General features: G+C 31.0%; 1 protein-coding gene across 3 annotated transcripts; it reads right to left on the bottom strand.

Moving 5' to 3' along the window:
- Positions 1 to 706: 706 nt before the first annotated feature.
- On the bottom strand, positions 707 to 11,660 carry LOC101247731 (probable inactive purple acid phosphatase 28). 3 transcript variants are annotated; one of them, XM_069286714.1, is made up of 6 exons: positions 11,467 to 11,660; positions 7,027 to 7,089; positions 6,727 to 6,874; positions 2,832 to 3,244; positions 2,139 to 2,606; positions 707 to 1,094 (listed from the first exon to the last, which is right to left on the bottom strand). In XM_069286714.1, exons 3-5 carry the CDS (start codon positions 6,863 to 6,865, stop codon positions 2,148 to 2,150), a joined length of 1,011 nt encoding a protein of 336 aa, XP_069142815.1. In that variant the 5' UTR covers positions 6,866 to 6,874; positions 7,027 to 7,089; positions 11,467 to 11,660; the 3' UTR covers positions 707 to 1,094; positions 2,139 to 2,147. The 3 variants fall into 3 exon arrangements, with proteins under 3 accessions (XP_069142815.1, XP_069142816.1, XP_004242863.3); XM_069286715.1 differs by lacking the exon at positions 11,467 to 11,660 and adding an exon at positions 7,260 to 7,336; XM_004242815.5 differs by lacking the exon at positions 11,467 to 11,660 and having other exon boundaries at positions 7,027 to 7,258.
- Positions 11,661 to 13,905: the final 2,245 nt, after the last annotated feature.

Below are 13,905 nucleotides of genomic sequence, written 5' to 3'. Positions count from 1 at the left end.
GGAAATCATAACTTCGACTTCACGTTTACTTTAGATGGTTATGTCAATATGTTGCCATCAAAATCGGAGTTGATTTGCTTTGTTAGTATCCAAGGGTTTTATGTATGTAACCCTAGTACTCAAGAATTAGTCAAATTACCTAAATCTCATTTTTGTGATATTAAATATGATAGTGCATTTGTGTATGTAAAGGATAGGAATGAGTATGTTTTGGTGAATGCTCGTTGTATTAGTTATGAAATTGGGTATGAGGTTTTGAGGTGGACTGATGGTTGTTGTTAGTTGGAAATGCCCGTGTTATCTTCGTTTATCAGGAATTTTGATTGAAAATAGTTGTTATTGGATTGGATACAATGACAATAATGATAACACAAAGATTGGTTTCGAATTACATATACGCCTTCAACTTTGGGTGAGCACAAGTAAAACTTGTATAAAGTTGAACAAATGAACACACGTGTCATATGTGTCATCCTACATGTCATTTTATGTCTTACATGGTGTTCTACGTGTATTGTGTCATGTAGGATGCATGTGTTTATTTATTTAAAAGTTGGAAGTCAAAGTTAAAATTTGAAGTCAAGTTTAAAATCCAATATATGTTATTATGTCTTTCTTATTTCAAACAGTTTAACGCAACCACTACTCATCATTTGAACACAACTTTTTACAAGTAAAATATAGGCTTAAGTCATCGACAAATCTATAAAATTGTCCACGTTATTCATTTGAATACCTCCAACTCATTTTTTTACCTGTTGTACGCCTTTACCCTTTTCAAATATAGATTATTTCAACATTTTTTTGACAATCGGCTTAAAAGTATTTAACGTGTAAAATGCATTCGTGGTGACAATACAACTTACATAATTGGTGCTAATTATTTGTTAACAACTACTATGGTATTACAAATTTCTAGACTACTCTTGCAAGTTTTGGACATTACAAGTTTACAACAAACACACTCTTCACACAAGTGAAATAAATCACCCTCAAACTCCAATAGTTTTACGTGGAAGCATCAACCAAATCATGAAACAGCTCATAAAACTGTGAAAGTGTACATCGACCATATCGAATATATTGAGTGGATCCTGAAAATGAAAACAATATAGGGAGGTTAGTGCTTCGTAAATCCCTTCAAGCAACGGAAAAAATGAGCAAGTATCGCAAAAAAATCTAATTCGATATACAGCAATGAAAAGAAACAACCACAAACATACTAAATACTCATTTATCAGTAACCATCAAGAATGAATGGTGTGAAAAACATCAAATCACATTATTTCCTCCAGAAAAAAGATGTTAATTTGATTGAAACCATAGATCGGTTTTAAGAATGAAGCCGAGATTCATGTGATTTCAAGCGAACTGAATTACACATCTCATCTTCACCCGCAGCCTTGTGGCCCCCATCCCAACCACCCGACCCCATCTTCCATAGTATCTTGTCTAGATTATATACAAATGCTTTTAGGGCAATATTTTTTGTTTACATTCTGAACAAAAGAAATTGAATAAGAAAGACAACTCTAGCTAAGGTTGTTTGCTAGTGACTTCCACCATACAACAAGCCAGCAAATTATGTATGACTAGATTCGACTCAACGGTAAAAACTGTTCGCTGGATGATCATCATATGAATAAAGATAGGTAGATATAGGTTGTCTCAACAGGTTTGTGAACCAATTTGTCAAAATGGACTGTGTTAATAAACGGGAGACTAATTTGGACAGAAATAAGTTGAGCTGGAAGGGATTAGATACACTTACAAGCACCTTTCAAAAAGCTTTGATCAAACACTAATTACTGCTCAAGCTCAAAAGTATCTTTCGAGCTAATTAGCCAAATACAAATTATTTCTCACTAAGAACACTTAAAAGAAAAACACACTTTTTTTAAAAAAAAGTTTATTTTAGAAGTTAGACCAAATAGGCTATATAAACAAGGCAATTAAGATATAAAGTTTAAAAACTATATATATACGGATAGAAGTTCGGACTCTTCACTTCTGATTCCGCACCCGTGTCGGATTCTCCAAAAATACACTACTTTTGGAGAATCCAACACGCACCAGTTGACATTTTCAAAGAGTCCTAGCAACAGATCATATAACCATATAGAATGAACAGTCTGTACCTGATATTTTCATCTTGATGAATGAATGTCCCACAAGACTTGCTCATCAAACTTGGTCAGTACACCATCATCGAGTCGTTTCCACGTCCTGATCTTCTCCATACCCATCCAGACTTCCTTTCCCTTCCCAAGTTCTGCCTGTATTACCCTTGCTCTTCTAGGCCAACCAGCTACACCATAACCATGATATCCAAAGCCTCCGCCATAGCAAAACCACATACCTTCTAGATTACCACAATAATCATTATTATGATCATGACCTATAAAAAAAGCCTTAACATCCCTCATAGAGATAAAGGTCTTCAAGACTCCAGAGTTCACTAATGAACATGCCACATATTCCCGGTACGTGCCAACAATATCTTTAATAGGACCTTGACGGATTTCTGGAATTGGGATGTGGAAAAATGCTAGTGCAGGATTCAGCGGAGGAATCTCCAGTGATTGATCAGTAAGTTTCCATTGTCCCTGTGATTGTATTGACCTGCAAAATGTTAATAAACTCTGAATAGGCTAAACCCACTCGTCAGAGCAGAAACAATTAACTGACACACAGAATAGATAGTTCTAATAAATGGAAGATTTGTAAAGAATGCTGAACAGGGAATCACCGAGTCACGTGCATAGGAAGAGGAGAGAGAGAAAGAGAGAGAGAGTTCATATGTTTCCCTCTAGTGTCAGTCGTAACAATACCTGAAATCTTTTAGAAAGACCACGAAGCCAACTTAGTTGAGATTCTCTGATCCAGTTATAAGTCCGGACACCGTCAACAATAGCTCTATCTCCACTATCTAGAAAATATAGGTTAAGAACGCTGCTGTTACTTAAGTATGAGCCAGGTGCACCCCGCACTTCAAGATTGTAGTTGCCAAATCCATCAATATTTGTCATTGGTAGCTGTTTCATTGGATCCATTGGAAATGTTTGTGAAACGGAATAATCCATCAGGGAGATGAAAGACATAAGTTCTTCACGAGTCATAGTAGATTCTTGATCATGGTTCCCCAAAACTGCTGCCCATGGAATTCCGGATTCTATAGCAGGAGCAAAAACTTCAAACAGAGATTCTGCAGCATCAGTAGCACTTGATCCAAATATGTTATCTCCTATATAACAAAGTCAAGTGAGCTTTACAGTTAGTACAGAAGATCAAACAACGATAAAGCAAGACATATGTGAAAGAACATGGACAACAAAATTGCAGTTGGAGATACGGGAAAAGTAGAAGTTCAGGGAAGTACATAAACAAGTGTGAAATAAGCAATGAAAAGCAAGATAACAAAATGAAATACAACACATCAAGCTGAAATTACATAAGACTGGTGCTAGTAGCTTGTTTACCTTGAAGTAAGCCAAAGAAGACTCAATTCATCATTTCAAGGAACATCAGCTTAGGTAAAGATTATTTTATACAAATACAATAATTTAGGATGAACTGGGGATTAAGGAGGAGTCAGAGGAGAACAGACAGAGGGAAGAGTTTAAAGGAAAACAGAGAGAGGGAAGATGACGAGACACGAACAAAACAAACGAGGAAAAAGAAAAGTGGAACTGCCAAAAGATGCTTAAGGGCGTTAAAGAGCAATGATTTTGATTCACCATTAAGTAATCGAAATTTCATCATAACTACAATATCAAGATTTTAATTTTACATAGACTCTAGTGTAAATATTTACGAGGAAACAGGAAACTAAAACAAGAGAAAAGTAACCAAGAGAATTAAAATATTACACCAGCTCCTATTTAAAACCTACCACTAAAACATCAGATAAATAAATTCAATCAAGACGCCTTATGATTATGCCGCAAAAATGTAGTCAATGGCGGAATTAAAAATCAACCTACAGATGTTTTACGCCCAATCATTCCAGTTAACGCTTCATCCTTTGTATACTTATAATTGAACAAATTAAAACATTAGACAAAACTCAATCATGATATGGCATGATTATGCTGCAAAAAGCATAGTCCATGACTTCATCTCTTCGTTTCAATATTTTTTAATTAATCTTGAGGGCATTATCTTCACAGGAAAATTAATGGGGTATTTTTCTTCAGCTATATGAATGCACCAAGGCTGGTCAATGTGTAAGTGCAACCTATATCAGTCAAATTCACTGACCATGCAATCTTCATTTAGGAAGCTACTTGGGTGCTACTCTTTTTTTTTTTTTTGAGAAAGTTAACATCTTGGGTGCTACTCTAATTAGCGACAATTCAAAGTAGAGGAAGAACCTTAACATTAATTGTTGTCCACTTTGTGAAGTGTTTATAGCCTAATCATCTATTTCACTGCATGGACCAACAATATTGAAATTCAGTCAAAGGTCATGCCATGGAAACTAATGTGGAGTATTAGAGTAGATGAGAGTTTGAAAAGAGTTGATGTAATGTTCATTGTCATTATCCCAAAGCTGGAGCGGGCTACAAGTATCAAGTAGTATAGGCCTATTAGTCTAGTAAGAAGCATTCATAAGATCATTTCTAAGGTGTTTTCTGTTACATATTGGAAGGTCCTAGATAAGACTCTGTCTTCTTCACAAAATGCTTTTGTGGAGGAAAGGCAGATTATGGATGCAATTTTTTGTTGACACATTTAGCGGTAGATTCTAATAGAAAGGAAGGTGCTTCAGTGTTCCGTGCAAGCTAGACCTTGAAACGCCATATGATCATGTGAATTGGAATTTCTTGATTTCATTATTTGGTTCTGGTGAATGGCAATCCATGTGGGTTTTTTTAGTAGTGCAAGGGAATTGTGACACAGGGATGTTCTATCATCTATGATTTCCATTTGAGTGATGGACGAATTGAGTAGGATGATGGATAGAGCTGCGATCGGTGGATATCGATCTCTCATTTAGTGTTCGTGCATGATACTTCGGTATTTTGTCATTGAGATGTGATCTTGTTGGAATACTTGGTTAAATGTAAACTTGGTTCTAGGCAATGTCTGGTTTCAAAGATAAATATTGCAAAGTGTGAAACTATACCTGTTAGAGAGGTGGATAACATTGATAAGCTTGCTTAAGTTTTGAATTGCAGGGTAGGAGCTTTTCGCACTACCTAACTTGGTCTACCACGGGGTGCTTCAAATAAGGACCAAAATGTATGGAACCCGATTCATTAGGGAGTAGAGAAAAGGCTAATGTCACTTCTCCAAAGGTGAGACGGAAGTGCTTATTAACCACACTTTATCAAGCATTACACATATTTCATGTCCTAGTTTCACCAAATCGGTTGGGAGATTATGACATATTCCAAGTGTTGGGGAGGTTTGGAGATAAGGTATTGTTGGGAAAATGGCTATGGAGATTCGGAGCGGAGAAACAAGCTTTTGAAGAGAGGTGGAAATCTAAAGATGTCAATATGTCTTATGGTTGTGGTTGATGAAGGAATATTATGAAGGATTGGGTAGAATTTAGTGGCAGCGTTTCAACCAGCGTAGGAGACAGGAAGAGATGTTTTGGCATCATAATTGGAGCGGGGATAACAGTTTGAAAGATGATTTCCTTAGCACATACAAAGTCTCATGCCAAAAGGAGTAATTAGTCCAACAAATTCAGAAGATACCAGGTGAAGAGGTTTTTCGGAACTTCGAGGTTCAAGAGGAATTTCCATAATTGGGATGTGATTGAGTTCCAACGATTGCAAGATTTGCTTCACCTGAGTTCACACACAATGTACTCATTTGATAGTTTGTGTTAGTGTTTCATGTGCAAGGAGGCGAGTGAAGATGTGAATCATCTTCTTCTACATCGTCATCTTACCTCAAGTTTATGATGGAAATTCTTCACTGGTTTGGCATATCATGGGTGATGCCAAGCATGGTAAAGGAGTTAATATTCCGTTAGGATTATGGGAGGAGAAAAAGGCCCATACAAGATCTAAAGAAGCAGCTGATAAATTAGCTAAGGACTAGTTATTTCTTGCTTCTTTAATTGTGATCATAGTTTTTAATACCCCTCCGTCCCATTTTATATGTGGCACTCTTTCATTAGTCCATCTCAGCAAGAATGTCACCTTACTATAATTAGAAATAATTTAACTTTAAAATTCCACTTTTACCCTTAATGACATGATTTATAACCCACACAAATATCCAAGATTTGTTTTAGATCACAAGTTTCAAAAGTCTTCCCTTTTTTCTTAAACACGGTGCCCAGTCAAACGATTAGCACATTAATAATCAGATCCGTAACTACATCCCCTGTACCAACTGAACTTTATTAGTCTCCCCGTAAAATATTTTGATTTTTGTGAGTGAACTTTATATCCATCAATATACTGTACTTAGTGCAACAAACCACAAACTGTACTCCGCGAAACACCTCATACCTTTTGCAAAAAAATTCAACACTTTCCCGCGTAATGTCTAAATATTGCCCCGGTGGTGAAGTTCATAGAAGTGGAAAAGATTATACAATTCAATAGAAATAGGATTTATTATCCTTTCCGAAAATGGATAGATATTCTAAACTTCAGATATACACAATCAGACACTTAAACTTGTATAAAATTGAACAAATAGGACGGACATATACATTATACAGGTAAACAACAAACAGAAGGGGAAGTTAAAGTTATTTACCAGTAAATACAATCAAGTCTGGTTTTTCAATGTGAATCATCTTCCTCAAGAAATGAGTCGTGTTGAGGTCAGAACAGTAATTGAACTCACTCTCCAACACATCTCTACACCGAGTCACTATCCCATTCCCATAGTGCATATCCGCAACCTAAAACACACCAAATTGGGAACAAAATTACAACACCCACTTCGCCAAAATCCAGCTAAAGTTTTTCGATCTACTTCAACATTTTTCCAACAATTTCTTTTTTTTCTAGTAAAGCACAAAAAAAAAGAAAATTAGTTATTGTAATATAGAACCTGGAGGATTTTGAAGGTTCCATCTGAACGGAAACGCAGAGGCAGATGGGGCTGCTTCTTCAGCTGGATATTTTGGTAATCAGTAGTTAGTCTATTTGAGATAATAAGTGTGTCTACAACATACAAAGTAGCAATAATAAAGATGAAGAACAACAAAGACTGGATCCATAGTGTTACTGATTCCATACTTTGTTCAAATGGAGAAGCAACAACAGACATATACTAATACTCACCTGTAGCAATCATCTAATTTAACTTTATACCGAATTTAAATAACTTATATTATTTAATTTAATTTGATATAGAGTTCGAAATGACAATACTTTTAAAATTTATGATTTTGTAACATAGGTGGTGAGATAAAAATAAAATTTTAAATTATTTTATTGATTAAATAAAAAGTTAGCTCATATAAATTGTGACGGCGATCTAGTTTTACCTACTTTTGACTTTGTTTATTAATATTTCCAATGCAAATTGCTGTCACGCTTCTTCATTTTTTTTGTTAAATGTGTTTAATTATTTAGCAGTTAGCAGGTGTAGTTGCGTTTGATTATGGAAACTAGACACTTGTGTCGGTTATACATTTTCTTGCAAACAAGATTGTCATTTCCATAATTTGCGCTTTACCCCATTTAGTTCTCAAACTAATTTTTATTATAAGTTTAATTTGAAATATACACACATATATATATATATATATATATTAGATATTTTAAGGCTAGTGATATGGCTCAATATAATTTCACATATTTTATTGAAAAAATTATATATATTTACAACTAAGATATTATAATCATCTCTCAGATGCATATTTGTTTCCTCTCGAATACATATTTATCTCCTCTCGGATATATTACTTTCCCGAATTAATATGTAATTTGCAATGTATTGGACAATTAAGAAATGTTTTCAAGAGAAATGAAAAATTCGAGATTCTTGTAATTGAGAAAACTTCTCAGATATTATACAATTAGCCTCTATGAGATTTATGTACTTTATACTATTTTTTTCTTTAGTAAACAATTTCAATATATTATTTTATAATTTATTTCAAATGGTCATACAATATAAATGTGTCGTTTACAACCTATATTGAGAAAGTTGAATTCTAAATAATTCTATGCAGCAAGGAAATAGAGAATTGCATTATTTTATGAGTTAAAACATTTTGTATTCAAGGAAAATATAAAATATTGATATCTTTGAAAAAGTTTATCGTTCTTCATATATATTCGCAAATGATATCTATTTTTCACAATGTTATTATCTTCAAATTTTGAGATATTTGTACCATAAGCTTTGCATCTGATAAAATACTAATCATTGATAAATCAATTTGCAAAGATCGATTTAAAGTCTTTCAAATTCTATTGCTTCAACTTAAGTATATTGTGTTTGTATTTGACTTTGTCGATGAATTATGTGATACATTTTATTATTGTCTTCGATAAGGAGAAATACTTAAAAAATTGATTTCTAACTTCACAACAATAAAAACAATTGAGGAATCAACTTTATTACTATATACAGTAACAATTATCATAATGTGATATTCTAAATATTTATTAAAAATTAATTTTTGACTCCACAACAATAAAAACAATCATGAAAGAAACCTTATTTCTATATAAAATAACAATTATCGTAAAGTTATATTCTAAATTATATTAATTAATTTTTTTTGATATTACATTTAATATAATGTCGTAAAGAAAACTCTAAATCTTATCCCCAAAAAATAATCAATATATCTTTGGTGGAGCAATTAAAATCATAACCGCACATTCAACATTTAGATGAATTTTTTTTGGTTCCTAACCCTAAACCAATTTTAATGGGAAAATCTTGTTGGCATGATACATACATGTGTTGCTACATGTTAAATAAAATTATCTCATACAAAATTTTATTTGAAAGTTTTGTTCTCATAACCACCGATTTAGTTATAATTGGAGGATAAAATTTCTGTTAAATCAACCAGCATTATCAATATAATTTCATAGTTTGGAACTCTGCTCTTAATTTAACAATTCGAGCAAACATCCTTACAAACACCAATTTTAAGTTGATGACAAAGCACATGTGATCATCGCATAGATGCATCTATCATATAGTTACAAATGATCCATATGGCAGGTGAATGAACTCATATTAACCTTTTTATATGTTCCAAAAACTTCAGGGGATACAATCCTAACCTTAGCTGATACAATGATAATTTTATCAAAAGAACAAGCAACAAAAGAGATTTCTTGATGATTTTTTTTATTTCTTCATCATATAAGTCAAATAATTTTCCATTTACATTTGCATCACATTTAGACCAGAATGGTCAACCAGTCATGCCAACTGATTTATATTTCTAAACAAAGTTTTTCTATTGATAATTTCTTTTGTTATTTTTCTTTATTTTTTAACTGCTCATTTTCTTTAGTTTGAATTTTAATATTCATTAGAATTTGAATGTTAAACGTTCTACTGTGTTTGTATTGGAGTTTGTTGATGAATTTTGTGACACATTTTATTATTGTCTTCGATAAATAGAATTACTTAAAAATTGATTTATAACTTCACAACAATAAAAGCAATCGAGAAAGCTACTTTATTACTATATAAAATAACAATTATCGTAATGTGATATTCTAAATATCATAAGTATTTATTAAAAAAAATAATTTTTGACTCCACAACAATAAAAACAATAATGAAAGAAACTTTATTTTTATATACAATAACAATTATCGTAATGTTATATTCTAAATTACATTACTGACTTTTTTTTATACTACACTTAATATCATGCCGTAAAGAAAACTCTAAAACTTACCCAAAAAAAATAATCAATATACTTTTTTTCAGTTGTTTTTTCCTAATTCATTTATCTTTTTAACTTTTTTCTTCCTCTATATTTCTAAACAAAGTTTTTTTTCTATTGACATTTTATTTTGTTGTTCTTCTTTATTTTTTAACTACTCATTTTCTTTAGCTTGAATTTTACTATTCATTAAAATTTGAATGTTAAACTTTTTCCTTATCAAATGTTCTCTGTTAAATAGTTTATCATATTTGATATTAAGAAAATGTAAAAATAAAAACTTTATAATTTTTAATATTTCGATGAATACATTATTAAATTATTGTTATCTTGATAGTCAAACATTGCTCACTATTTTAATAATCAAAATACAAATTTAGTGGTCATATTATGTAACATAATATTAAAAATATGTTTACGCAATATTTCTTTAACGTATTTCTAGAAACAAAATATTAACTATTCAAACACATTTTACTTTAATTATTTCAAAATTTTCTTTCTAAAATATGTCACAACAAGCTTAGCATTTATTATTGTTTGTAAGAATTTAAGTAATAGAAACTCTTCCTTTAAACAAAATTATAAATAACATCCTTAGGCGCCCATAACAAAAATTAAGACATGTATAGATTCTTCTAGATTTTCATTTTTACCATTAATTATACAATAATTATTTTACCCTTGAGTGATACTAAAATTAATAAAATGTCATTGGTCGTCCTTATCATGGCTTTTCTATATAATAGACTAGGCTAGAAAATTTAAAGTTACTATGAAAAAGTTTTTCTGCTCAAAATTTTTCCCTGTTGTTTTTCTATAACAATGGGAATAGGTCGTTACAGATCCTTAGAAATTTTTTAAATTTATTTTATCCTTTTTTAGAAGATTATACGATAGACAAAATTGAAATTTTCTATTTTTCTCAAATTATTATTTAATTCTCTTTACAAATTTTAAATTTAATGAGTCCTAAAATATATTTGTAAAATAAAGTTATCCAAAATATATGGTAAGATATATTAGAAAAATTAATAATTTAGGAGTGTTTATATATATATATATATATATATATATATATATATATATATATATATACCAAAATAAAAAGATGTTTCAATTAAGATGATATTTCAATAAAAATATATTTATTTTTTTTTGAATTAAATAGTGTGATTTTTCTTAATGTTGTACAGTCCTACTCAGTACTCCTTCACTCTATCTTGTTCTATTATGTAATTATCATATTATGTTTCTAACTTCCCTTTTTTTTTTGGACTCTGTCCATTCATGAATCTATTTTTACTGTTCATCTCTTTCTCTTAGCTTTTGTTCTTAAAATTAATTTTCTTTAACTACACCCCAGATTCGGTCATTCACAGTTCATCCACGAACTTTCGAACTGACCCCACAATTTCCTAGGAATTTACAAGTTAATCCATCAATAATTTTAAGAGGCTAAGAGACTAACCATATACTAAGTAAAATAGATTCATGATGATATATAAACTTAACAATATTTTAAAATATATTTATGATAAAACTCATATATTTACATAAACTTAGCACACATAATTTACATATATGAGAAGTTGTAGTAGAAACATAAATATGAAACTTACATTATAAGAACAGAGTGAAGTTTCCCTTTCGGGAAACCGAACGACTTCCAAAGTAACTTTTCACAAAACTTGAAATAAAGTCTAAGAAACTAAAGAAAAATATATATATATATTTTTTTATAAACAAAGAGGAAGGATTTTTTGGAGGGATTAAGCTTTGCAGAATGTGGATTATTTCTCTTTCTTCGCTCTCTACTTCTTCTTCTGATAATGTCTTCTATTTATACACAAAAATGGACTTCAAACTTCGGACTTCAGAATGAAAAATATTTTCATCTTTTCCGTCGGGTACACATTGAGCCCCATCGCACGTGAAATGATTCCTTCTTTTGCATTATTATCCGTCCTTTTGTCAGAATTCCATTATTTTCTTTTAAAAAGAAACTGTCTATTTTTAAATAAAGTAAGGATGCGTCCCAACAATTTTTCCACAAATGTGTGGTAGTGAGTAAAGTGGGACTCACATTGTTGACAAAAGAGGCATTCCTCTTTTTGACTACATTATTGTGTGTGTGTGTGTGTGTGTGTGTGTGTGTGTATATATATATATATATATATATTATGTGTCTAAATTATGTAAAGCTACAGAATCAAAACTCATACCGGAATCATAGTCATTTGGGTCTTGAGCATATTGCATAGTGTCTGAAAATCCGTCTGAGTTATTTGGGCTTATATCTGAATTTTGTCTTGGGCTTGGTATTGGACTTTGTATTGGACTAGGGTTTATATGTTTGTCTTTGTCTTGCTGTTCTTTTAGTAGTTTTCTTACAGTTTTGGTTATAATTGATTCTAAGTCTTTATTTTTTTGTAATTTTTTGGTTTTTTGTCTAATTTTCTGGCTAAAGGAAATTGGTAATTGTCTTCTTGAGGATGAACCTTCTTCTATTTTACTTTTTGGCAAAGTGACAGCCATTAACGGATTTGATGAGTCTTTACCGGTTACTGTTTGAGCCGGACTAGCTGTATCTCTATCCGATACAGTGGATTTCTTTACATTCAGAGGGGAATGTACACCCATCTCATCCATTTTTATTGGGGATGGAAACCCCCGTATAATGATCTGATTGTCTTTCTTCATTTTCTCAATTCTTTCTTTTAATTGGAGATTTTCCTGAGCTAACATTTCATTTTTGAGGTTTAACCTCTTAAAAGCTTCGGTCATTGAAGAATAATGATCGCAAAATATAATCTTGTCTGTGTCTTTCTGAATGTGGTATTGAGGAATTTTGTCTGGATTTTGTTTGAGAGAAGGAGAGATATAATAATTTGGGCCTAATACCCCTCTAGCATAATCTAGTGCTTCAGTAAAATCATTAAAACCTTTGAAAAGAGGTTTTGAAAATCCTTTAATAGAATCTAATACTTCTATCCAAGTTTGAAAATTTTCATTTGTTTTTCCATGAACAACAACATAGTATTTAAATTTATTTTCTTTATTTTTACTATTAAAATAAAACCCTAATGTGTTTAAAACTGCAATTATATACTTTGTGTTCTTCTTATTATGAGCTATCCATATATTGTCTATTAAGCATTTTTGTTGTCTGTCTATTTGATGTATAGGTAAACTTCTGAAAGTTAAATTAGATGATTCATATGCTATTAAATTATGTTGTCCAAATTGTAATCTATCTATTCTATTATCATCTATTCTATTTAAGGGTCTAAAATGTAAATTAGAAAGTACTGTCTGTTTGTATATGTCTGAATAATCTTGGGTCGGAGGTTGAACTCCTTTGCCCTTGTCTTGAAAAGATGGTCTCATTCTGAAATATTTAAATTAAACTTTGATTAATAATCTACTTAATTGGTCTGCAATATTATTATCATTTCCTTTGATATGTTCAAAAATTATAGAATTATAAATTGATATAGTGTCTAAGAAATTTAACCATCTTCTTCTACTACTTGTTTTATCATTAATTTTTTGATGAAATTTTACTATAGCTTCACAATCAGTTCTAATTAAGATTTCTAGTTTATTTTAGATATAAATTCTAAAACTATTCAAACCATATATTACTGCTAAAATTTCTACATCTATACTAGCTTTATTTCCTTTTTCTTTAAATTTTCTGCTTTGATAAGCACAAATTTTTTCTTCTTGTTTAGAGCTGTATTTATTTGGTCTTGATTTTAGTACTGCTCCCCATCCTTCGAAACTTCCGTCTGTTTCTATTATTAAATAATCTGATTCTAATGGCATATTAAGATCAGGTATATTTTTTATTTTTTCTTTTATTTTTTGTACTAATTTAATATCTTCAGTATTAAAATTTCTTTGTCCCTTATTTCCTGTCTTAGAATATAATGGTCCTGCTATTTTTCCTAAATCTTTAATAAAAGGTCTTGCATAATTAACTATTCCTAAAATTTTTTGTAAATCTTTTAAATTATCTGATTTATCTGGCATGTCTAAGGCTTTTTTAGCCATAT

Source organism: Solanum lycopersicum, chromosome 7 (assembly GCF_036512215.1).
Source record: "Solanum lycopersicum chromosome 7, SLM_r2.1".
NCBI lineage: Eukaryota > Viridiplantae > Streptophyta > Magnoliopsida > Solanales > Solanaceae > Solanum > Solanum lycopersicum.
The sequence above is the reverse complement of the archived record's forward strand: the minus strand, read 5'-3'. Positions and strand labels throughout refer to the sequence as shown.